Here is a 23,549-nt window from a genome sequence, read left to right as displayed (position 1 = left end):
AGAGGATCAGAGGCTGCTTGCTCAGTGTCAAAGACAAGAGTGGGAAGGAACTGGCACGCGCCAATAAGAAATTTTGCAGTACCATAACTGGGGTATACCTGGGCCGACACCCTCCTAAGGATTAAATGTTAAGAATTGTCTTTATTTAAGTCCTTGACTAGACCAGTTGTTCCTCCAGTCCCCTCCTCCCCTCCTGCTGCCTAGCTTGCTTCTCACCCTGCTCTGCCCCTTGGACCCACCATCCTTCTGGCTGAGTGCTTCAGATCCTTACAACAATCACCCAGTTTATTACCAAACCCAAAGTTTATTGAGAACAACAAAAAACCCAGTTGGCATAGAGGCCAGATTTCAATTCATCAAACTTCAGCTGAGGATGGGAGATGGGGGTGCCCAGCCCTGAAATCATGCTCCCAGGGAGGAACCAGCTCTGGGAGAGGGGCCATCAGACCTCCAGGGCCTGGCTGGAGTCTCTGGTTGAGGAATGTGTGAAGGGGAGTGGGCAGGAAAGGTGGCAGTGCCCCAGGTTTGGGCTGTGAGCAGCAGGTGGCAGAAGCAGCTGCTGAGCTGATGGCAATTGGGGCAGGGGAGAGACAAGGGTGTGGTCCATTTTCAGGAGTTGACAGGGGGCAGGGAGCCAAGCTCGGGCAGCAGCTCAGGGTGGGGATCCAGGCGGGCCAGGCGGCTCTGCTCTAGGGCGATGGCCTCGGCTGAGTGCTTACACTTCTCAGAGCCACACTGGCAGGTGAAATATTTGCTTTTGATGTCCCAGAAGCGGTCACCGTAATCAAACCTGTCAGAGGAGCACAGATGCTTGTATAATCTGGACTCGGGCACCCAGAGCCTTACTCTAAAGACTCTGAGGATGCCACTTCCCATGAAGGATTCAGATCCCCAGCCCCATTTTGCCAGATACATTCTAAATCTTTTTAAGTTCTATGGACTTGCAGCTTCAGCACTGCCTTGGAACTGGTTAGAAATGTAGGCTCCTGGGGCCCCTCCCAAATCTAGTGAATCAGAATCTTGCTGATGCTCAGGACAGTTTTAACAAGCCCCCCAGTGCCAGGCACAGTGGAGCACACCTATAATCCTAGCAGCTCAGGAGACTGAAGCAGGAGGATTGAAAGTTCAAAGCAATTCAGCAAGGCCCTAAGCAACTTACTGAGACCCCATCTCAAAAATAAAAAATAAAATAAGGGCTGGGGATGTGGCTCAGAGGTTAAGCTCAGGGTTCAATCCCTGGTACCAAACAAACAAACAAAAAAAACCACAAGCAAGCTCTCTAGGGGACACTTTGTATGATAAAGTCTAAGAAGCTCCCTTCAATCCCTGCCTGATCCCCAACATTCCTGGCAGAGCCCAGAGATGCCTCACCCTAGCTCTTCCCCGGTCCGGATGTCTCGGGAACTGAAGAAGGCGATGCGTGGGAATCGCAGGTCTTGGTGCAGCATGAAGACCCGGACAGGGATGATGTTGGGGTCACATAGGTGGTTGATAAAGCGGCTGATGTTGCCATAATAACGGGCATCAATGCAGTATACCTCTCCATCCTGAGGGGAAGGACATCACTCTTCATATCCATCCCCACCTTGCCTGCCTGGTCATCCCCTCTGCATTGACCATTCAGTCCTTCCTTCCCAGGTTTCCCTTTCCTAGGGGGCTCCAGAAACCTAGCCACTAGGAGCAGGGCTTTTAGAAGCTGCCTGCCTACCTTGTTGTCTAAATCGAAGAGGTAAGAATCATCCTCTCTCACATCAGCCTCAGCGTCAGAGATCAGTTCCCCAACATACCTGTTGCACAGGAAACAGTGGTTCTAAAGGTGAGCAGGGCAGTCTCTCCTTACAACCTCACAGAATCCTCTTCTTTCATTCCTCAGATACCCCATTACTATCTTTGGACCTCACAGATCAACACCGCTGGGGCTGTGGTGGGTGACCCAAGGCACAGCAGGTACACAGAGAAGCACACATTGCCTGGGACAGGTGGTGGGCAGTCCCCGGCTCTGGGGTGGGTGTTAAGAAGAGGAAGGGGGATATAGATAGGCATGTGAAGGCACAACCCAAGATACAATTCTGCCAGTTGGGGTCCCCACTGGAGAGCTGGAACAATAGGCAGGTAGGAGGGAAATCCCAGAAGCCTGTGGGCCCCAGAAGACCTGGAGAAACAGTGGTGGGAGGTGAGAGAAAAGGGCTAGAGCCTAGAGAGTGTGGAGACAGAGCTGGGCCTCTGTGGCTAAGGGCATTAGCACCCAGGGACAGCAGGCTCAGATGGGGAAGTTTGTCTGTGTTTAGACACTGGGAGGTTTGTGTGCTAGAACCACAGGGCAGGTGGTGGGCGATGCAGGGCTGTGTGACAGAAGAGGGACTGGGCTGCAGGAAGAGAAGAAGCAATGAGGAACTTTGGGAGTGGCTTGGGGGTGAGAATGCCCACATTTGGACAGCAGGAGAAACTAGTAGATAGCAATTTTGGATGGGCTGGGCAGAGGTGAGGGCAGCATCATGGGATCAGGTAGTCTAATAGGAATGGGCAAATGCCAGAACAAGGACTGGGACACATATTGGGGGTAGGAGTGCAGCAGAATGACTGTGAGGTGGCTTCGGCTGCAGCAGAAGGTGAGGGCAAGAGCAGATTTTGGCAGGGACAGGCAGTGAGCAGATGGTGGGGGAGGATGGTCCAGGAGGAAGGGGAAGGGGCTACTTGTTTGAGAATTTGACAGAAGACATAATGGAGAGAAGCTCAATGGTCCCTTGAATAGGCAAACAAGGGTTCCCCCTACCAGGCCAAAGGAATAAGTTTGAGGGCCAGGGTATAGGGAGCCAGCTGGTAGAAGGCAGAGAAAGAAGTCATGGAGATAAACAGGCCCTTAAGTAGGTGGCAGGCTGCTGTTATCACTTCCATTTTACAGACAAGAAAATTAAAGCTCAGAGAGATTAAGCAACTTGCCCAAGGACATACAGAGGCAGGGCAGGGAGAAGATGTGTGAGGTCTGGAAATACACTGAGGTGGAGGGAAGGGAAAACAGGACAGTAGGGATGGATGGCCCTGCAGTGTGGGCAGAGTGGAGGTAGGCTCTGTCCTTAGCTGTGGGGTGGAGGTCAAAGATGGCTGGCTGAAGTGGGCAGAAGAGATGTGATCCATCAGGGAGGAGGGCAGAGGGAGGCTTGGAGTCAGAAGTGACTGTGCCCCACAGGTGCCAAGGTACCCCCAGCTGACTCACTCGCAGATAAAGGTCCCCTGGGGGATGGTCTGCAGGGCGCGAACACCCCAGCCCATCTTGGCTGTTCGGTAGAGCTGCAGTCGTACCCTAGGGGTGGGAGAGAGGGAGATACTAGGTGCAAGGACCTGGAAAAGCCCCAGGAGAGGAGATGGGGCAGTGAGTGGTAGGTGAGACCGGGTGATGGGGGCTGCAGGGGTATTACTTGATGCCGCTCTGCACCACTCGGTTCTTGCAGTTTCTCCAGCAGGAGCAGGCTTGGTTACACTCAAAGATCAGGGGGGGCTCGATCTTGTTAAATTCCTGGAGCAACCGCCCATCCTGGGGAGTAGACCCGAGGCGAGAACAGTGGTTTTTGTGTGGGACCCATCTTAGCTGCCCAAGACCCCCAACAAACACTACATAGAAAAACCCACTGCTGATCTCAACCCAGAGGCAGGGAGGTGTCGAGCAGGCTGCAGCATTGCTGAGGTCAGAGACCAGGAAACACAGGCATCACCTTTGATTTGCATATACCTAGGTAGAGGCCCAGATCTGCCCTGGAAGTGTCCCAGGAATCCTCAGCCTTGCCCTGCCCTCTCTGTCACTTCCCTGACAGGGTAGGTGAAGAACAAGATCCCAGGGAATTGGTGCTATCAGCCAGCTCCTCTGGAACAATGGCAGAGCGTCTGGGTCCAGGTGAGGGGTATGTACCTTGTCATACCAGCAGCGGATGCTGAGCTGGCCGCACAGGCAGTTAGAACTGGAGCAGTCATCCACACACGTGCAGTGCTGGGGTGGGAGGCAGAAGGTCAACTTAACCCTGGATCGGCAATGGCCCAGCTCCCAGTGCTGTCTGCACCCCAGCACTGTTCTTTCTCTGGGACCCCATGTTTTAGGACAATGGTTGGTGATGGTCTCAGGTTGAGAGGAAATTAAGATATTACTGATAGGGGTGTCCCCAAGGCCACCATGAACTCCTATTTATGATACGTTCATGTAACCTAGAAAAGCACCCTACTTGCCCAACTGTACTTGGTGGCTCTGGTGGCTCTGTGGGCTCTCACTTACCTGTAGATGGGTTATGTTGCGGTCAATGTTCATGGTAGATGTCTCACAGTTCTCTGAGATGTACTTATAATCCTCGGGGCAGGGCTCCCCATCCACACCATTAACACAGGGAATGGGCACATTCTCGTAGCCCCGTGCTACATCCCTGCAGAAGTGGGAGAGACAGGATAAGGACCAGGGGTGAAGAGCTCACATAGATGCAAGAGGGGTAGAGAGGTTCCTTATGCATGGGGAAGGGGAGGTTCTGGGAGTAAGGATGCCAGATACAATCCAAGATACACAGTTAAACTAGAATTTCAGATTAACAGGAATAACACTTTAGTATAATTTAGTCCCAAATATTTCATGGCACATTCTTTTTTTTTATATCAGGGATTGAACCCAGGGGCATGTAACCACTGAGCCATATCCCCAGACCCTTTTAATATTTTATTTAGAGACAGGGTCTCACTGAGTTGCTTAGGGCCTTGTTAAACTGCTGAGCTGAGGCTGGCTTTGAACTTGTGATCCCCTTGCCTCAGCCTCCTGAGCCACTGAGATTACAAGTGTGTGCCACCATGCCCAGCTGCATAGGACATTCTCATGCTAAAAAAAAAAAAAAAAAGTATGCTACCTGGATTATAGGAGCTGCCCAGCTCCCATCTGAAATTCTAATACAATCAGATTTTTTTTTTCTTTCTATGTGCTGTATTTGTCAACCCTAACAAGAGACCAACTAGAGTAAATATAAGGCTCGATGGGGGATGGGGAGGATTTGGGGGATGTTATAAGGGTGTAATGGGGCCTGGGAGAGGGCACACTGGTTGTTCAGGGTGCAGAGGGACTTAAGCTCACCGACAGATGATCTTCTCAGTGCGAATAGCCCGGTTTCCCACTCCAAGTCGGAGCTTGCGGTTGAGCTGGAGTGCAAACCACACGTCAGAGCGCTCAGGGGTCAGGTCCCATGCTGTGTCCCCCTCCTTGTTCCTCAGCTCAGGGTTGGCTCCACGTGACAGAAACAACCTAGGGAGGGAAAGGGAGCCTATGCATGGCATCCCAAGCTGTTGGAGGAGGGGCAGGAGTGTCAGGGGCCTGGGGTGGGCAGGCTCTCACAGCACGCAGTCGTGATAGCTCTCCCGAGCTGCAATGTGCAGGGGCGTGTCCCCATGGTAGTTGACAGCATGGAGGTCACAACGAGCATTCAGGAGAACCTCAGCGATGGCAGCACTGCCGGTGAAGGAAGCCCAGTGCAGGCAGATGTTTTCCTCCTATGGGTGAAAGAAAAGATGTGGTATGGGAGGCTGAATGCCTGAATGCAGCCTTCAATTTGCTCAGGGGCTTGAGGCTGTACCTGCTCCCGCCTTCTCCCAACCCTGACCAAATCTTTACTCACATTGTCAGTGAGAGTGACATCAGCTCCTCGTGTCAGCAGCATTCGGATCACATCAATGTGCTTGTGTTCTGCGGCCCAGATGATAGGCGTCCACCCGCCACTATCCTGTGGGTGAGAGGGAGTAAGAAGCGGGCCACTGTCCCTGCTCACCAGAGTTCATATGGTCAAGAACACAAACTAAGAGGCCAGTCTGTGAATCCCAGCTCTACCCACAAGCTTGGAGAACATGGACAAGTCTCTTATCATGTGTGGGCCTCCTTGTCTATAAAATGGAATTAACAGTGCCTGTTGCCTAAGGCTGCAGAGAATTAAGTGATTTTTCTCCCTCTAAAACACACTATTAGCTGGGTGTGGTGGTGCATGCCTATAATCCCAGCAACTTGAGCGGCTGAGGCAGGATTTAGAGTTCAAAGCCAGCCTTAGCAATGGCGAAGTGCTAAGCAACTCAGGCCTTGTTTCTAAATAAAATACAAAATAGGGCTGGGTATGTGGCTCCGTGGTTGAGTTCCTTGAGTTCAATCCCCAGTACCCCTCGAAAACAAACAAACAAAAACACGCAATTTCAAACTGGCCATGGAGGTGCATGCCTGTAATCCCCAGTGGTTTGGGAAGCTAAGGCAGGAAGACTGTGAGTTCAAAGCAAGCTTCCCCAATTTATTTTTTATTTTTTTATTTATTTTTTTTTTAAAAAATATTTATTTATTTATTTGTTATTGGCGGACACAACATCTTTGTTTGTATGTGGTGCTGGAGGATCGAACCCGGGCCGCACGCATGCCAGGCGAGCGCGATACCGCTTGAGCCACATCCCCAGCCCCAAGCTTCCCCAATTTAACTTAGCCTCTAAGCAACTCAGTGAGACCCTATTTCTAAATAAAATACAAAAAGGGAAGGGGATGTGGCCTGGTGGTTAAGTGTATCCTGGATTCAATATATGATACAATCCCCCCCCCAAAAAAAACCCCATCCACACTATTTCCTAGATCTGCCCATTCCAAAGTCTTAGAAGTTGTGACAATTCAGCAGCAATAAACACCCCTAGGAAAACAGATTGTAATTACTACAAATTATTTCCCATGTAAAAAACAAAAGAATTTTTAGAGAAATTGAGTCTGGACAGGAAATGTGCTGAGAGGCCAAAAAGCTCTCAAAGGCTATGGGCCACATCAGAGAACACAGGAGCCTACTTCAAAGGGCTTTTCCTGGACAAAGCTGAAACATTTAGAGATGAACCCAGAGGGGCTGGGCAGGGTGTGCAGCCCAGGCTGCTGACCTGGGCGTTGACGTCCACCTGTCCTGTGCTGAGCAGCAGGCTGACCATCTCCAAGTTCCCAATTTTGGCGGCATGGTGGAGGCAGGTGGAACCATCCTCCTCCTGAGGGAGACATGGGCAGATAAGTCCTCTGGCTGGCACTCTGAGCCCAACCCTGGCTCCTAGAGGCCACTCCCTGCTGCTGCACCTTGCTGTAGACACAGCCACCACGCTGCACCATGTAGCGTGCCACCTCCAGGTGGTTGTTCACCACGGCCTCCATCAGCGGTGTCCGCTGCTGCTTGTCCACTGCATTAATGTTAGCTCCAGCCTGCGAGGAGGGGTAGGAGGGCTGGCACCAGGCAAGGCTGGGCAGGGGAAGGGGTCCAAGACCTGGTCAATGAGGCAGAGGGCTGGGCTCTGCTAACCTGCAGCAGCACATGGCAGATCTCCACGGAGCCCTTCTGGGCGGCTGCGTGCAAGGGTGTGCGCTTGCTCTGCTGGTCACTCTGGAAGTTGGGGTCCAGGTTGTCCACTGCATGGAGAGCCCGCCATACCAGAAGAGGGAGGGACAAGTGGTAAGCAAGCTAGGGGGCAATGGTACCTCCTGTAGGAAGGCTCCTTAAGACCCCCTGCTGGGCATCCTGTGTTTGCCTCTGTCAGGGCACTCAGCAGAGAGCCAGAGTTCCCTCAGGCTGGCCCTGCCTCTTGGTACTGCTGCACAATGGGTAAGGCACTTTGCTTCTGTGCCTTGATACTGGGAAGGTTTGAGTTAACACGTATAAACACGCAAAAGAGAACTTAGCACCCATGTCCCCACTTTCCTGGGTTATGGTCCTTCCCCAACCATGCTAAGTCCTTCAGGGTAAGGACTGAGCTTTGTGGCTGTCCTCCTAGCCCTGAGCCCAGGGCCTGATATAAAGGCGGTGTTCAGTGAGTAAGTAGCACACTCACATAGCATCAGGATCACCTTCTGCAACTCCCCCTGCTTCACTGACAGGTACAATTGCCGGGGGTGGAATCGGAGCTTCTTCCGCCTGACGGAAGGAGGAGGGGGACAAGGTGGGTTGCTTAGAATTCAACATCAGCTGCAGTACCTGCTCCTCTGGTCCCAGCCCTGGCTGTCCTCAGAGTTAACACCCACTCACCTCTCTGATTCCTGGATGACCAGAGCCTTCTCCAGGGCCTCACGACCTGGCCCTGGTGGCAGTCCCACTGCCGAGAGACACCCCCCATTGGGCAGGGTCAGGGAAGGCCCTGAGCTGTCGATGGTGTCAGCCAGGGGATCACAGGGTGGGCGTCGGGGCTCCCCATGCCCTCGCATCCGGGCACTGTGAGAGGAGGTTTTAATGTCTAAGGGGCAGAAGGGATGGGGTAGGGAACAGGCAGAGGGAAGAGGGAGGCCAGTACCTGGGCTGGGAAGTATCAGCTCTTCCTGGGGCATCTTGGGCCAGGGGTGGGGGTGCAGGGGCTGCAGTACCAGCTGGTGGGGTTCCCCCATCACCCCGGGGGATAGTCACCTCCTGGGCCTCAGAAGCGTCTTCCCCACAGTGGGGACAGAAGACCATCCCATTGAGCTGGGACACACAGGCTTTGTGGAAGCGGTGGGCCACACGGAAATCTGGGTGGCATTCTAGGAAGGTACCCTGGGGCAGGCAGAGGACACAGTCAGGCTCCGAGAGCCCTCTCCCATGGGGCAGGCTGCCTGTCTGCACCACCGGTCACTCACCGCCGTACAGAAGTAGCCGCAGCCTGGGCAACAGTGGTGTTTGACCATGCGGGCACGGTGGGTCTCACAGAGCACCATTAGTGCCACACGACTAGATGGCCTCATGGTCTCCCGCTTGAGGATGGCAGCATTGCAGCCAGACAACTGGGGTAGTGGAGATGGGTGAGAACAATAGGTGAGTCTGGGGTTTGTTGCTGGCTCTCCAAGGACCTCTCCCACCAGCCCATGGGCCCACCTCTCCATCTATACTCTCGGTGGCCATGCACTTGTGCCCTGCTCGCTCACTGATTCGGTCAATCTTAGGTGCCTCCATGCGACAGCTGCAGAGGGGCAGCTCCTCAAAGCCTCGCTCAGTCTCCAGTGAAGATGTGTCATTGGACACCCCTTGGACAGAGGAAAAAGGAAGCTGAGGGAGGCCCTGTCCCTCACCCACTTTGAGGGTTCTCTCTTACCCACCCTACCTCTCCCTCCTTGCTCCAGAACCCCAAAGTCTGCCATGGATACCCCAGCGCTGGCAGGGGACCCCCCTCCTCCCTGTCCCTCCAGCCCTGTGGGCGCCCCCTAGTGGCTCCTTGTCCGGGCAATTGGCAATTACCAGCGTGGTTGGGGGACAGAGTCCCCTCGCTGGGCAGCTCCAGGGACCCCAGAGGGACCTCCATGTACTCACTGGGGCCTGAGGAGCCCACACCATTCACTCCTGACACAGAGACAGAGAGAGTGAGAGTGCGAGCTCACAGTGCCTGGACGTGTGGGTACATGCAGGTATACATGCGTGAGCGTGTGCGTACATGCGTGCTCTCTGGGAACGGGAGGGGGGCTGGAGAGGGGATCCAAAGCAGAGGAGCCCCCTCACCTCGTGGCTCCTTGGCCCGTGCTGGCTCTCGCTTCCGACGTTTCCGAGATGGCTTCACCCACGGGCTGTCCTTCCGCCATTTCTTTTTGGCCTTGCGCCGGCCACTGGAGCCACTCTGTGAAGGAGGAAGGGTTAGGGGATCTGGCCCCAACCTCACACCCTGCTCCTCTGGCCCCACAGGCCTCCATTCCACATCTACTCTTACCCTGTCTGACTGATTGCCTGATTCCTCATCTTCCTCCTCTTCCTCTTCTTCCTCCTCCTCCTCTTCCTCTTCTTCCTCTTCTTCCTCCTCTTCCTCCTCCTCTTCACTCAGTTGTTCAGCCAGAGCTTCAACTTCAGACTGAGAGAGAAAAGTGGGGCTGGGGAAACATTGACCTCCAGGTCCTAGCCCTCCCCTGGGGAGAACTGGGCAGAGGTAGAACCCCAGGACTAAAGATGATACGGTAGGGTAAAGAAAAACACCACTATCACCGCCATTACTCAAGATGGCTCCTTGGAAAAGGCAAATGTAGGCAGAAGAGAAGGGAAAGGGCTGGATAAAGATGGGAACATGGAATACTATACAGAAGGGAAAGGGTGCCATAGTTGCAAGTAAAAATGTAGTGTGAATTCTGGCAACATAATAGGAAATACAAAAAAGGAATTTCAGGAAACAAATACCATGTGATACTGCTTTTATGAAATTGGTACAACTGGTACAACTGTTAATGGCTGCTGAAAATTGGTACAATTGCTAATGGCTGCTGAAAACACTAGATGAAAAGTTAATCAATGTATAACTAATTAAAACAAATAAAAAAAAATTAAAAAAGTTAATGAGGTGCTCTATAATGAAGGAGTCAGGTTGACATCACCTGAACCTGCCACTGGTCAATGATAACGTCACTAATGTGAGGAAACAGGAAGAACCTGGGTGCACTATCAAAAGTCTTCTTACCCCCCCCCCAAAAAAAAAAGTACAATCATGCTTCTAGAACTATCAGCTTAATCTGTTCACACAAAATAATAGGCCACTCCAAGTGTGAGGAATTCTGCTGGACAACTGATCTAGTTTCAACAAATAAATGGTGAAAAAATGAGGAACACAGCCAGATGTGGTGGAATATGTCTATAATCCTAGCTACTCAGGAGGCTGAGGCAGGAGGATTCCAAGATTGAGGCCAGCCTCAGCAACTTAGTGAGGCCCTGTCTCAAAAAATAAATAAATAAATAAAAAGGGCTGAGGATATAGCTGAATGGTAAAGGGCCCCTGGGTTCAATCCCCAGTACCAACATAAATAACAGTAAGTAAATAACAGATGAGGAAATCTGTATCAAAAGAAATCTAAGACAAATGTCAATCAAATCAACATGTGGTCTACATTTGGATCTTGCCAAAAGCCCACTTTGAAACAACCAAATAAACTCAAACACTGACAGGATGTCTAATGGTGTTAAGATATTACTGCTAAGTTTTTTTGGGTGTGAAAATAGTAATTTTGTAATGTTAAAAAAATAAAAAGAGACTCTATACTTAGAGATACATGTGGAAACATTTCTACATGAAACAATATGATGCCTGAGACTTACTTTGAAACAATCCAGCCAGTGTGTGTATTGGGAGAGGTATAGATGAGCAGCTGTGTGTTGATAGCCACTGGAGCTGATGATGGGGGTTCCCTATTCTCCACTTTGTATATACTTGAAAGTTTCCATGATAAAATGTTAAATAAAAAGCAAAACCACACATAAACATGTGAGATAAAACTGAATAAAGAGCAAGAGAATAAGTAAACCACCAACAAACCACAAAATGGGATGTTAAAGCTGAAGTACAGGATGAGGGGGCATCTTGGTGGAGAGAGCAAGGGATAAAATGGGTTGGAGGAACACATTGGAAACAGAGGGAGATAGCATGGGGTCATGGATTAGTAGGTGTTGAGAAGATAAAAAGAAAGAAAAGGGGGAACAGGAAAAGACTGGAGAGCGAGCCCCGGACCAGGGGACTCCCTGGCTGCAGAGGGCAGGCTGCTCTGGCTCACCTTGCTGTCAGAGTCTACGCGCTCATCCACAGAGTAGGAGTCATAGTAGAGACTGAAGTCGTCGCCTACCACTGTCTCCCACTCCTCCAGGGACCTGGGGTTCCCCTTCTCCAGGGTCACTTCTCCTGAACCCCGGGCAGAACCCAATTCCTCTGACTAGAAAAAGATCAGAAAACTTGAGGCTACAGGCATCTTCCATCAATCCCCCACTTCTCTTTTCCCTCCTTTTTTTCTTTGCAGTGCTGGGGATCGAACTCAGGGCCTTGTGCATGCTAGGCAAGTGCTCTACCACTGAGCTACATTCCAACCCTTCACCCCCATTTCTCTTGAGGACAGGCTATAGCCCCAATTTCTAGGATCCTTAGGAACAGCCCCCCAGATGGAGAGACCCTGCTCCCTCCCTCTAGCTCACCAGGCCATTTCCAGAGTTCAGCTTCCTTCTTTTGGCCACATCTGTAATGAGAAAAAGAGTAAAACCTGTACTGTACACCCCAGGGATGGGCCACATCAAATCACGGAGGTGAGGGGGGGGTCAGGAAGGGCACTGACCTGAAGTCACCTTCCCCAGAGAATGCACGTCATCACTCATACGAAAATGTTGTACTTCAGGAGGCCGTTTCTCGGGGACTGGGGGCTGGGGCGAGAGGAAACAGGCTTAGGATTGGAGTGAACCTGCTGCTTTGCCTGAGTTAGCTTGGAGCTCAAGTTCAGTGGGGCATGGTGAACCACTCCTCCAAAATTAAGCTCCAGAAACCAGTAAGTGGCAAAAACAAGAACTGCTGTTTTCCAAGAGGAGGTGTGTGAAAACACAAACTCAGGAGGTTAAAAGGTCTCTGCCCACCTACAGTCACAGCAGCAGTATCCATAACAACTAAGATGTGAAAGCAACACAGGTGTCCATTTTTTTTTGGGGGGGGGTGGGGGTGCCAGGGATTAAACTCAAGGGCACTCAAACACTTAGCTATATCCCCAGACCTTTTTTTGTATTTTTTATTTAGAAACAGGGTCTCACTGTGTTGCTTAGCGCCTCGCTTTTGCTGAAGCTGGCTTTGAACTTGCGCTCCTCCTGCCTCAGCTACCTAAGCCAATGGGATTATAGGCATGTACCACCAGGCCTGGCCTCAGGTGTCCACCGAGTGATAAATGGACAAAGTAAAATGTGGTTCACAAAGTCAGCCTTCTGTATCTTCAAGTTCCACAAACTGAAGCCAAAAGATATTTGAAAAAAATTTTGCCTATACCGAACATGCAGTTTTTTTGTCATTACATTATAATGTAATAACTATTTATGAAGCACTTAAGTTGTACTAAAAATAACCCAGAGCTGACTTAAAGGATGATATGTATACCTTAGAAGCAAATACTAAATTGTTTTATGTAAAGGACCTAAGCATTCAGGGACTTTTGCATCAATAAGGGGGCTTGGAATAAATCCCCCTCGGGATATCGAGGGATAATATGTATGAACAACAGAATATTATTCAGTCTTAAAAAGGGAGGAAATTCTGACACATATGACAACATGGAGGAATCTTGGAAACATTATGCTAAATGAAATGAGCCAGTCACAAAAAGAAAAATACTGAATAAGTGTACAGGTATAAGGTGGTTAAGAGTAATGACACTCTTAGAATAGTGGTTGCCAAGGGCTGGGGGAGGAGGGAATGGGGAGTTATTGTTTAATGGACATGTAGTTTTAAGTTTTACAGGGTAAAAAGGGTTATGAAGATTGATGGTTACACATTATGAATATTAACACCATTAAATTGTCCACTTAAAATGGATTATAAGGCAATTTTTATGTTATTTTTGGAATTCCGGGAGTCCTTAACCTTGTCATAGCCAGGAAAGGGGCACACACCTATAATCACAACTACTCAAGAGGCGGAAGCAGGAGGATCACAAGTTTGAGACCAGCCTGGGCAATTTAGCAAGCCTCTGTCTCAAAATTTAAAAAAATGGATAGGCATATAGCTCTGAGCTAGAATGTTACTGGGTTTAATCTTGAGTAACACAAAAACAAACAAGACCACCCCCCAAAAAAAATAATACCCCCAATCCAAAAAGCCCACCTTGTTGTAAACCTTCTAGGATTTGGGGACCCTTTTCACTTTCCTCTTCTGACATTTCTGTGGCCCTCATCTCCTTCTCAGGATAGATTCCCAGTAAAGACTTTATAAATAAACAGAGCTTGTGTATGTATGTATGTATGTGTATGTGTTTGTGTGTGTGGGGGTATAGAACAGGCAATTCCAAGAAGGGATGAAAAATCTCCTGCAGGACTTGCTTTCAAGTAGAAAAGTAGAGAGGTTGGAAGTTCCTTTACATAGTCATTATCATAAAAAGTAATTAGGATATAAACTATATAAATAAATCTTCAGCATGCCTCTTTTCTATTCTTACCACCCTTCCCCCAAGAATACAAACTCCAGGAAGAGAGAATCAGTCAGATTAAGCCCAGCCCAACCTAATATTTAACACATAGCAGCCCTTTGGTAAATCTGTGAAAACCCGAAGGGGCCTGAAGCTAAACTATATTAACAACAAGAACAACAACAACAACAACAAAAAACAAAACACACCTTTACCATGGATAACCTCATTTCCTCCCACTTCCACTCCATCCCCTCATCCTTACCTGTCCATTTCCTGGTTTGGACATGGTTTTCCTGGCTCGATGTACCTTGGGCTGTCCCTCTGGGCTGGTGGTGGCTGGAGGGGGTTCAGGCCCTGCTGCTGCAGTTCCCTGGGCCCCTGGCATACTCAGTAGCCTCATAGCCAAGCTCTGGACTGATGGGGGCGATTTCCCTGCCCCTGTCATTGACATTTTGGCCCGACTGGGACAAGCACCTCCCTTGCTGGGGGATGAGGGGAATGACTTTGTGGCATGGCCTAGAAAAAGAGACAGGGAGATAGGCAGAGGCAAGATAAGAAGGCAGCAGAGTCATAGAACCCCACCCTCACTCCCTGACTCTCCTTCCTCTCACCCAGCAGAATTCGGCCCCCATCTCCCTCCAGGTTCTCGGGTTCATCCCCAATGAGTGGTGTAGCTCCTACAGGGGTGTCAGCCCCCTCATCACCAACAGTAACAGTGACAGAGGCCGGAGATGAGGGGCCAGCAGGTTCCAGGGAGTCGGTGTTGGCCTTGGGCAGGGTGTCCTCACTATGAGAGGTGTCCCCCAAAGAGCCAAGAACTGTAGGGAAGAGAAAAAGTTCAGGGCTGAGGACTCTGGGGATCCTCTGTCAGTAAAGTGAAGGGCTAATTGGGCCCTTTTCCACCCCACTCACCTCTTTCGGTGGCTCCTCTGGGCTCCTTCTCCAGCAGCAGTGCCCCCATCTCAGCGGGGGCCTCCCCCTGGGAGGGGAGACAAGGGACAGGGGGACTGGTCAGCCCGGTAGGGAGTTGGGGGGCCCAGGACGCTTGGGCCCTGGGAAGAGAGAGTAGGCTCCGGGGCCTACCTCTTCCTCTATGGGGGCCCCCTCTTCCTCGGCCTCGGCTGCCCGGAGGGGCCGCACGACCCCTCCCCCGGGCCCGCATCAGCCCCCGCCCTCTCGGTAGACCCCGCATCTCTGGGGCCGAGAGGAGAGGAGGGGGAGGGGGCGGGGCCTCAGCGCCCCGGCCCCGCCCCCTCCTCCCGGCTGCACGCGCCGCTCCCCCTTTGTCCCCCAGGCCGCGGGGACCCCGGGCACCAACCCCTCCAGCGCCCGCTGCCCCCCAGCCCGGTGGACGGCCCCTCGTGCCCCTCGCGCGTGCTCCCGGAGCCCCGGCGCCCGCCGCCCACTCAGGGGCAGCCAGCGGCTGCACGCGCGCCTCCGTGCCCACTCCCCCCACCTCCCACCCCCTGGTCCCCTCATCCGCCCCCGGTGTTGGCCCCCTGGATTGCTGCAAGTCCCGCCCGGGCCCCCCGGCCCCGTTGCACCCCCGGAGCATTGCACGGGCGCGCGCTTCCCCCGGGCGCGCGCGCGGGCATGCACCCGCCTCTCCCCCTCCCCTTCCGCACCTCGGCGGCCGCCGCCGCTGCAGCTCCCGCCGCCGCCGCCATCGCCGCTTGCGCGGGGGGCCGAGCCGGCGCGCGGCCGCCCCGGGTCACGTGGGCGAGGGAGGGGGGGCGAGGAGGAGGCTTAAAGGAGCCGCTACGAGCATTCTTGCCATTTTCCCCTGAGAGCGGCCTCGGAGATGGCAGTGGCTGTCCTAAACTGGGGACTGCGGGTCTGAATTCCTGTCTTTCCCAGCCTCAGCTCTGCAGAGAACTAAGGGTGAGGCAAGTCTGGATCCAGGTGTGGCTTCTCTATCCTCACTTGTAAAAGCAGAGTGTCTGTCCCTCCTGGCTTTCGGATTCTCTTGTGCTTCTCCTGACTCTGATTGCTTTTCTGTATTTTCTAGTTCTGGGCGACCTGATAGAAGGCTCGGCCTCATTTGGTCCTCGCCTGTCTATCGAGCAAGAAGGGAGCGTTAGGGACATGCGGAGGACACCTATACTATTGGCTGGCTCTAGCAGGCTGCTTCATGCCCCTTGGAGCGGCGTTCCCTTTTGAAAACCTGGGGCTAAATGTCTCTTCTGCTTATGCCAGGCGTGTTCCGCCACCATATGCGCTAGAGATCCAGGTAAACCCGGCGGCCCGAGAGAGTGACTACTGTAAGTAATCATTTTTCCTAAAGAATAGAGGCACTCCGTGGGTCATAGCTTAACTGACAGTTTATGTATGAATGGCACACACCAAGATACACAACTCTGATTTAGAGTGCCATCCCGGAAGGCATTACATCTTAGTCAAAGTTTGGAAATAAATGTATGGTTTCAAACAGTATTTGACACAGGCAGGTAGTTAAGGTATGGGGTATCTGAGGCCAATTCCAGGCCTTCTGGGAACTGTAGTTCTCTGGTTAAGAACTTTCCAGAGCTTTCTGGGAAATGTAGTTTTCCCCACATCCTATGCAAGTTTAGTGGGTTTTTAGTTTTCCCCAAGACATGAACCATTTCCCCCAGACAAAAATGCCAAAACAGAGATGTGTATTTGCAATTTCAGTGGGTATAGCTACCTGCAGCCCATTCTTGGTACTGATACCAAATCCAGCAGGTCGGGGAACAACTTGTGTATCACTACAGATGACAGTCACTTGTGCTATGAGGTATCTGGCTATAAGTTGAGGTTGCAGAACTGGAGGAGTGTATCTTCCTGGCCAGAGGTGCTCATTTGTCACAATCTATGTCCTGTGTAAAACTGGGATCCTTTGGGCATGGGACCTGTGTGAATTTGTGACTTTTGGTTACTGAGCACACAACATCAAAGAGAGAGGCTGTCTAGGGTGGACAGTTATATACACGCAGTTGCCAGAGTATAAAGAAAAAAAAAATTTATTTCGTGGAAAACAAAGCAGAAAAACTAAAACCCCAACTCCAGAAAAAATCCTAAAAAATACGTTTTTTTCTTAAAAAATACTGTATAAGTCTCTACTCCTCTTCCTCCCCGCTAACAGCCCTCCTTGTGTCCTTTTCCTATGTGCCCTGCCCCCCACCCCCTCCACTATTCATTGTTCTTGCTATTGTATCCCCACTTCCCAATATCTACCCAGGATGCTCACCTTAGTTTTTTACCTGGCACCTTACTTTGTTCTTCAATTTTGGTGAGCCTTGTACCCACAGTCCCATTTCCCCAGCATGCAAGAACTGTCTCCCCTGTTCCTTTTCTGGATTCAGTAACCGTTTCCCCTTACCACTCCCTCTCCCAAGATCTATTCTAAACAGGAGCAAGTAAATTGCCTCCTGCCAAATACCCTCCCAATTCCCACCCACCCACCCCTACCTCAACGAATGTTGGAAACTTCTCCTGGGCAGCCTTAGCCAGGAAAAAAACATTTTCCAGTCTTTGCTTTTCCTTATTGTATAGGACCCTTCCCCTCCCTCCACATATCCATGCACCTCTACAAGAAATCTTTCTTTGGGACCCTATATTCCCTTGGTCTTGTCAAAGAACCCTGTCCCCAGCTCCATCCTTTTCTTCTGCTGACAGGCAGGGTCTTCTTTCCAAGGAATCTCCTCCCTCCCTCCCTCGGGATGTGTCTGCCCCAGATTCCCCACCCCCCAATTCTCCTGGGCTTAAAACCCCTCTTCCCACCCAGCCCAGGGACCCCAGCCTCCTGGCCTCCACGCTGGCTCCGCTAGTTAGCGGATGAGGACGTTGATCTCAGCCACGCTGGCCTCCAGCACGTTCTCCGCAGTGGTCTTGCCGTGCTGTTCCTTGAGGTGCCGCCTAATGGCAGGCTTGTGGGCAAAGCGCACATCGCAGTAGGAGCAGCGATAGGGCCGCGCTCCCGAGTGCAGATTGAGGTGGTCGTGCAGTGTAGACTTCTGTGTGAAGCACTTGCCGCAGATGCCGCACGAGTGCGACTTGACGCCACGGTGCACGTTCATGTGGCGGTTGAGGTTGCTGCTGTGGTTGAACTGCTTGCCGCAGCGCGGGCACATGAAGATGAAGTGCTGCGCACGCATGTGGAAGACCAGCTTCTCCACGCCCTGGAACACTTCCGGGCACTTGGTGCACTTGATGTTCTTCAAGGGGTTTCCACCTGAGAAACCCCCTGGCAAGGGACCCCGGCTGCCCCCTGCCCCAAGGCTGCCCCCCGCCCCCCGGGCAGCCATGGCCACCGCTGCCGCTTCCACTAGGCCCGAGGTGGCCCCCACACTGGCCCGGCCTCCTGGGATCAACAGCAGGCCCTCCCCTTCTGCGTCCTCCGACAGGCTGTAGCAGGCCTTCACCACACCTTGTGGTGGGGCTACAGTGCTGGGGGCCACGCTACTCTGGGCCAACTCCCCAAGGTGGCTGCTTACAGAGCTCCCAATACCCAGACCCCCTCCCAGGCCTCCAGGGGGTTTGAGCCGGTGCGCCACCTCGAGGGCAGACTCCACCTTGACGATGCAGATGTCTGACACGTCCTCATCTTCGTCCTCATCCTCCTCTTCGGCCTTCAGCTCCAGGTCTTCATCAAGAGGGAACTCCAGCTTCACTGGCCGCAGGAGCGGAGGGGGTAGAGGAGGTGGGGGTGGGGGCTTAGGGGCTGGCTTTGGGGTCCTGGCTGGAGGGAGGAGGGACTTGGTGGCACTGACACTGCTCACGAGGCTAGCCTCACTGACCCCGTCCTCTTTAAGGCCTATTTTGGGCTCAATAAACTGGCTGAGGGCGTTCCGGCATTTCTCCACCACGTGCTCCATTTGTAGGTAGGAGGCAGCCGTTAGGTAGTTGACGATGTCCCTGACTGCGAACTCGAGGGCACCAGTGTAGCAGGAAAGGAGCAGATCGGCTACGATGCGTGCACTGTGCATCAACGAGACCTGCAGCTCAGAGCTGGGATTCAGTAAGAACTGGTCTCGTAGGAATGGCGAGCAGGCAGCCAGGATGACCTTGTGGCCACGGAACTTGAGGCTGTCGGCCACAATGGTCACGTCGCAGAACCGCTCCTCTGCGCGGAGCTGGTTCATGTTCCGTAGCGTAGCAGCCTCGTGGCCCGGCAGCTGGAAGCGCAGGACTTCCACCCCAGAGGCCATTGTGGCGGGAGTGGGCAACCCTGGTTGGGAAGGAAACCGGTCAGAGACAAAGGTCTCTGGCTCTCCGAAGCCAGGGGTCCAGGCCTCTCGCTCCCATTCTTGCTCGGCACCCCCAGCATCCAATCTCCCAGTCTTCAAGCCTTTTCCTCAGTTTCCCCGAACCCCCGGGAGGCGCTGGCCCTGGGAGAGGAGGGAGGCGTGGTTCCTGGGGGCGGGGCAGCGGTCCACACCCCCCAGACCGGCGGCCCGCGACCCAGGGGCTAGCCCACGCGCCCACAGGGGAAGGACGAAGAAAGGGGGACAGAATCCTGGGGCTCTGGACTCTAGGGTGACCAGGGTTGCACGCTCTTCTCACCCCGCCCCCTTTATCCGTTGCCTCCTTCCCTCTATCCCCCTTTACACGTCCTTCCCCGCCGCCTGCACGCATCGTGCACGCCCCCCTCCCACGCTCAGAGCTCCGTGGCACGCCCCCCCCACCAGCCCACGACCCTGAGTGCACGCGTCTCTCACCTGGCCGAGTTCCGCGCGCTGTTTTTTTTTCCCCCCTATTTCCCCCACCCCCCCGGGGCCGGCAGCGCCCCCCACACACACGGGCAGGGCCTGGGCAGCGCGCAGGCGCGGGGGGTGAACGGGGCGCGCGCGCGGGGCCGGCTCCGCGTGGGCGTAAGGGGGGAGGGGCGGGGGCAGCTCGTGCCGTGTGTTCCAGGCCCCGCGCTCGGCGGCGTCGGCGAGGACTCAGGGAGGAGGAAGAGGGGAGGGAATTAAAGGAGCAGGATCCCCCCCTTCCCGACCCCCCTTTCTCCACTGGCACCCCCACGCGGTTAAAGGGCCGGACAGCCGTGCCTCCCCTTTGGCCAGGATTATTTGTCCGCCAGAGCGGAAATACGTTCCACACCCCCCTCTTTTCTTGCTCCCCCTCCTCTCTGCCTCTCGGGCCCGCGGCCCATCTGCGCGTGCGTGCCAAGTGCCGCGCAGAGGCCCGCTTGTTCGGGCCCGCCCCCCGCTCCCGGCGGCCCGCGCTCGCTCCGCGCCCCCGCGCGCCCCTCCTGCTCCGCGCCCCCCCAGAGCGCGCGCTTGTGTCCCGGCTCTTCCTGGGCGGCTCTGCCACCTGCTCCCTAGGGGTGGTACACTCCCGTCCAGCTGTGCAGAGTGAGGCCCCGGGTACAGCGACAACTCCTCCCAGAGGTTCAGGCCAGCCCACGGCTATCAGTGCTTTTGGGTCGCTGTTGCCCTCGTGTGCATCATGAGTATGTGCATAGTTCTCCCAATCACACTTCCAGACTTTTCCAAGTCTTCTGAAGCTAGTAATCATCTCATCCTTCCTGGCCTAAAAGATGATTTCATTTCCCACAAAGCCAGATAATCCAGTACTCTCAGCTTTTCCCCATTTCAGGTCACAGATCACACCCGCCCTCCCCTCCATTTTCATAACTGAAATTATCTCCGTGCTGTCGACGACCTTGCCCAGTTCACCTTTACTATATAGGCAACCATAGAGGACTAATTCTTCTAATTATGCTATTGTTTATATTAGTATGAGTCTACTGTCGTTCCTCTGCACGAGTTCCTCCGATCCTTAGCCTCTTCTCCAGATGCTCCACTGCCTTAAACAAAACCTCCCCTCAGTTCTGCAGCTGGCCTTCTCTTCCTTTGGCACAGCTTCACCATCAGCACATTTTGTTCCTTTATTTAATTGTAGACGGACACAATATCTTTGTTTTTATATTTATTTTCTTGTGGTGCTGAGGACTGAGCCCAGGACCTCACGCGTGTGAGGCAAGCGCTCTACCACTGAGCTACAATATTTTTTAGTTGTCAACTAATATTTTTTAGTTGTCAATGGACCTTTATTTTATTTATATGTGATGTCCAGAATCGAACGCAGTGCCTTACACATGCTAAGCTAGCAGTCTACCACTGAGCTACAACTCCAGCCCCCACCGTCAACACTTATCAGTGCTTTGAAAGCTGTCCTCAACCACCCCTCTTTCTTATATCCACAATACCTACACTCACTTTCTCAACTAACTCCATGTGAAGACTTCTTACCAATTGCACTTATTACATCATCCAGGAGTTTAGCCGGTGGCCAGCACAGGCTTCATAGGTGAAGGGAGAAATCCAAAGGGAGTTTGAATTACCTTTAAACCAGCTCCAGGACAGCTTCTGTACCCCCAGCCTCAAGCTACCTATTAGAGTAGCGAGGTTTACTGAAGAGGCTAGCAAGAGAGAGAACACACCAGGGAGTGGACTTTTATTGGGTAACAAAAATTCTGGGGAAAATCCCTTCCAATGAAGATTAAGGGGGCCAGTGTTCCAAGGTCAGGTGAGACCATTGGGTTTTCAGGGGTTGTGGTCAGGCACGCCTTTACACAGACAAGCCCTCGACCTGAGAAGGGTGGGGAAAGTTCTGGACACAAAGATGTGTCTAAGGGCCTCTGGCCTCTCGTCCAGCCAGGGAGGTAACTCACGTTGCCTCCCACATAGGAGAGAAGCACATTTTCCTTACATCTTAATTCTGATGTTTTTACATAAAGTACTCAATATCTGGTTTCCCCATGAGATGGTAAACTTCTTGATTATGAAAATTATGTTGTGAGTTATGTTTTGCAAATGAAAGTCATGCAATAAATGACTGGCTGTTGAAGTCATTCCTCTTCAGCTCAGCCAGCATCCACCCAAAGAAAGTTTATTCTTGATTTAAACTGCACACCCAAATTTAAGGGATGCTGTTTGAAGGTGCAGGCAGTGTTCAGATAATGTCTTGGCTTTTTGCCCTTTAAAATTCTCTGCCTTTTATGCCCCTGCCCAGTTCTCTCTATTCTAAAATAACCCCTTTGCAGAAATCTTATTTGTAGTCAGGTTAGTGGATTAAAGGAAGAACATATGCTTATGAACCTTGGCTCAAAGCCATATTCCACTCTATACTATGCAAGGGCTCTGGGCAAGTTACTTTATGCTCTCACAGTATCTTTATTTTTGAACTGAAGGTCCTAATTGCTCACAGGGCCAATGTAAAGTTTAAGTAAGCCTGGCATACAGTAGGTGCTGAATGAACAGTAGCTCTTTTCCGCTTTGCTACTTGGGAAACAGACTAACATTTTCTTTTTTGTGGTACTAGGGATTAAACCCAGGGCCTCAGGCACTTTAGCCAAGTGCTCTACCATTGCACTATATTCCAAGTCACCTCCCCTGCCTTTTTTTTTTTTTTTTTTTTTGAGACATGGTCTGTCACTGGATTGGGTCCAAGGAGCTACCCTGGAAGGGGAAAAGGGGACCTCAAGTGAGCCCTGGCAGGTTCTTGACAGAAAGGAACTTCAGGACAAGTTAAAAAAAGGCATAAGCAAAGACTTATTAAGAAAGCAAGGGGATTTATTTAGGACAACACACAATAGAGCAGGCTACACAGTCAAAGGGAGAGGGAGTCAAAAACAAAAGGAAGAGAGTGTGGACGCTTGAGATTGAGATGTGTTTTGGGGGTTTTAGGCTTCTTATTTTCCTTCTACTCTATACCCCCCCCCCCATTAGGGAATTGAACCCAGAGGCACTTTACCACTGAGTTATATCCCAGATCTTTTTATTTTTTCTTTTAAGACAGTATCTCATCAAATTGCTCAGTCTGGCTTTGAACTTGTCATCCTTCTACTTCAGCCTTTTGAGTTACTGGGAATACAGACCTGCTACTGTGCCCTGGTGGGGGCTGCTGCTTTTAAACTTTGTAAATAGTGAGCATGGGAAGCATGCAGTGGCAGTGTCAGCCTAATGAACACGGTTCTCCCTCCTTCCTTCCTTCCTTCCTTTCTTTCTTCTCCCCCTCCCTCCTCCTCCTCCTCCACCTCCTCCTCCTCCACCTCCTCCTCCTCCACCTCCTCCTCCTCTCCCTCCCCTCCCCTCCCCTCCCCCTCCTCCTCCTCCTCCTCCTCCATTTGGTACAGGAGATTGAACCCAGGGGAGCTTTACCACTGAGCTACATCCCCAATCATTTTTCAATTTTTATTTCGAGACAGGGTCCCGCTAAATTGCAGAGGCAGGTCTTGAACTTGTGGTCCTTCTGATTTAGTCTCCCATGTCATTGGGATTCTAGGCATGTGCCATAGCATCTGGATCCGTTTTTTTTTTTTTCTTATGGAGAGTATACAGTGAGTCATGATGGCTTTGGTCTTCTTAGAATTTTCAGGCTGACGTTTTCTAGTTAATAGATCTTGAACTGTATCATTTTTAAAAATCTTTTTTAGATGTTGATGGACCTTTATTTTATTCATTTATTTATATGCGATGCTGAGAATCAACTCCAATGCCTCACACATGCTAGACAAGCGCTCTACCACTGAGCCACAACCCCAGCCCTGTATCATGGGTTTTTAAACATCATCTCTCTCTCTCTCAGCTTCTTTTAATCAGTCTAGAAATACATTCTATAAACTAATAAGGAATATAGACACTAATTTGGATTTATAATATTCTGAGATTTATTGGATCTCTGAAGAATTCAGGCCTTAAGGAAGACAGGCCTG

The 23,549-nt window shown here is 51.9% G+C and overlaps 2 protein-coding genes, 1 long non-coding RNA gene and 1 other non-coding gene across 6 annotated transcripts; 1 reads left to right on the top strand and 3 right to left on the bottom strand.

The window, feature by feature from the left end:
* Positions 1-330: 330 nt before the first annotated feature.
* On the bottom strand, positions 331-15,559 carry Ehmt2 (euchromatic histone lysine methyltransferase 2). Of its 2 annotated transcripts, XM_026415341.2 has the most exons (28): positions 15,493-15,559; positions 14,780-14,846; positions 14,479-14,685; positions 14,130-14,383; positions 12,041-12,125; positions 11,904-11,944; positions 11,492-11,647; positions 9,673-9,810; positions 9,468-9,582; positions 9,210-9,311; positions 8,850-8,998; positions 8,615-8,758; positions 8,296-8,531; positions 8,034-8,216; positions 7,840-7,922; positions 7,314-7,420; positions 7,094-7,216; positions 6,907-7,008; positions 5,634-5,738; positions 5,354-5,508; positions 5,096-5,263; positions 4,262-4,406; positions 3,905-3,982; positions 3,417-3,532; positions 3,215-3,301; positions 1,709-1,787; positions 1,372-1,547; positions 331-790 (listed from the first exon to the last, which is right to left on the bottom strand). In XM_026415341.2, exons 1-28 carry the CDS (start codon positions 15,532-15,534, stop codon positions 610-612), a joined length of 3,624 nt encoding a protein of 1,207 aa, XP_026271126.1. In that variant the 5' UTR covers positions 15,535-15,559; the 3' UTR covers positions 331-609. The 2 variants fall into 2 exon arrangements, with proteins under 2 accessions (XP_026271126.1, XP_026271124.2); XM_026415339.2 differs by lacking the exon at positions 15,493-15,559 and having other exon boundaries at positions 14,780-15,422.
* Trnaa-agc (transfer RNA alanine (anticodon AGC)) lies at positions 11,726-11,797 on the bottom strand. Its single transcript has one exon. It is a non-coding gene; the product is annotated as a tRNA-Ala (tRNA).
* A 103-nt stretch (positions 15,560-15,662) lies between the features above and the next one.
* Positions 15,663-17,701, top strand: LOC113201595 (uncharacterized). 2 transcript variants are annotated; one of them, XR_003303171.2, is made up of 3 exons: positions 15,663-15,748; positions 15,876-16,128; positions 17,613-17,701. It is a non-coding gene; the product is annotated as an uncharacterized LOC113201595 (long non-coding RNA). The 2 variants fall into 2 exon arrangements; XR_003303172.2 differs by having other exon boundaries at positions 15,663-15,769.
* Positions 17,308-19,573, bottom strand: Zbtb12 (zinc finger and BTB domain containing 12). Its single transcript, XM_026415391.2, has 2 exons — positions 19,546-19,573; positions 17,308-19,055 (listed from the first exon to the last, which is right to left on the bottom strand). The coding sequence occupies exon 2, from the start codon at positions 19,033-19,035 to the stop codon at positions 17,656-17,658; it is 1,380 nt and encodes a 459-aa protein (XP_026271176.1). The 5' UTR covers positions 19,036-19,055; positions 19,546-19,573; the 3' UTR covers positions 17,308-17,655.
* Between the last annotated feature and the right edge of the window lie 3,976 nt (positions 19,574-23,549).

The sequence above is a fragment of the Urocitellus parryii genome, chromosome 8 (assembly GCF_045843805.1).
Source record: "Urocitellus parryii isolate mUroPar1 chromosome 8, mUroPar1.hap1, whole genome shotgun sequence".
NCBI lineage: Eukaryota > Metazoa > Chordata > Mammalia > Rodentia > Sciuridae > Urocitellus > Urocitellus parryii.
Note: the sequence above shows the minus strand (reverse complement) of the source record. Positions and strands in the feature narration are given on the sequence as shown.

What these genes read in the sequence shown, in the direction of transcription:
- Ehmt2 (XM_026415339.2), bottom strand. Translation starts at nt 15,422, where the DNA reads ATGCTCCGGGGGTGCAACGGGGCCGGGGGGCCCGGGCGGGACTTGCAG. An exon ending in TCTGCCATGTGCTGCTGCAG is followed by an intron (nt 7,217 to 7,313) that starts GTTAGCAGAGCC and finishes CCCTCCTCGCAG; the next exon opens with GCTGGAGCTAACATTAATGC. An exon ending in TCCGCTGCTGGTATGACAAG is followed by an intron (nt 3,533 to 3,904) that starts GTACATACCCCT and finishes TCTACTCCCCAG; the next exon opens with GATGGGCGGTTGCTCCAGGA.
- Zbtb12 (XM_026415391.2), bottom strand. Translation starts at nt 19,035, where the DNA reads ATGGCCTCTGGGGTGGAAGTCCTGCGCTTCCAGCTGCCGGGCCACGAG.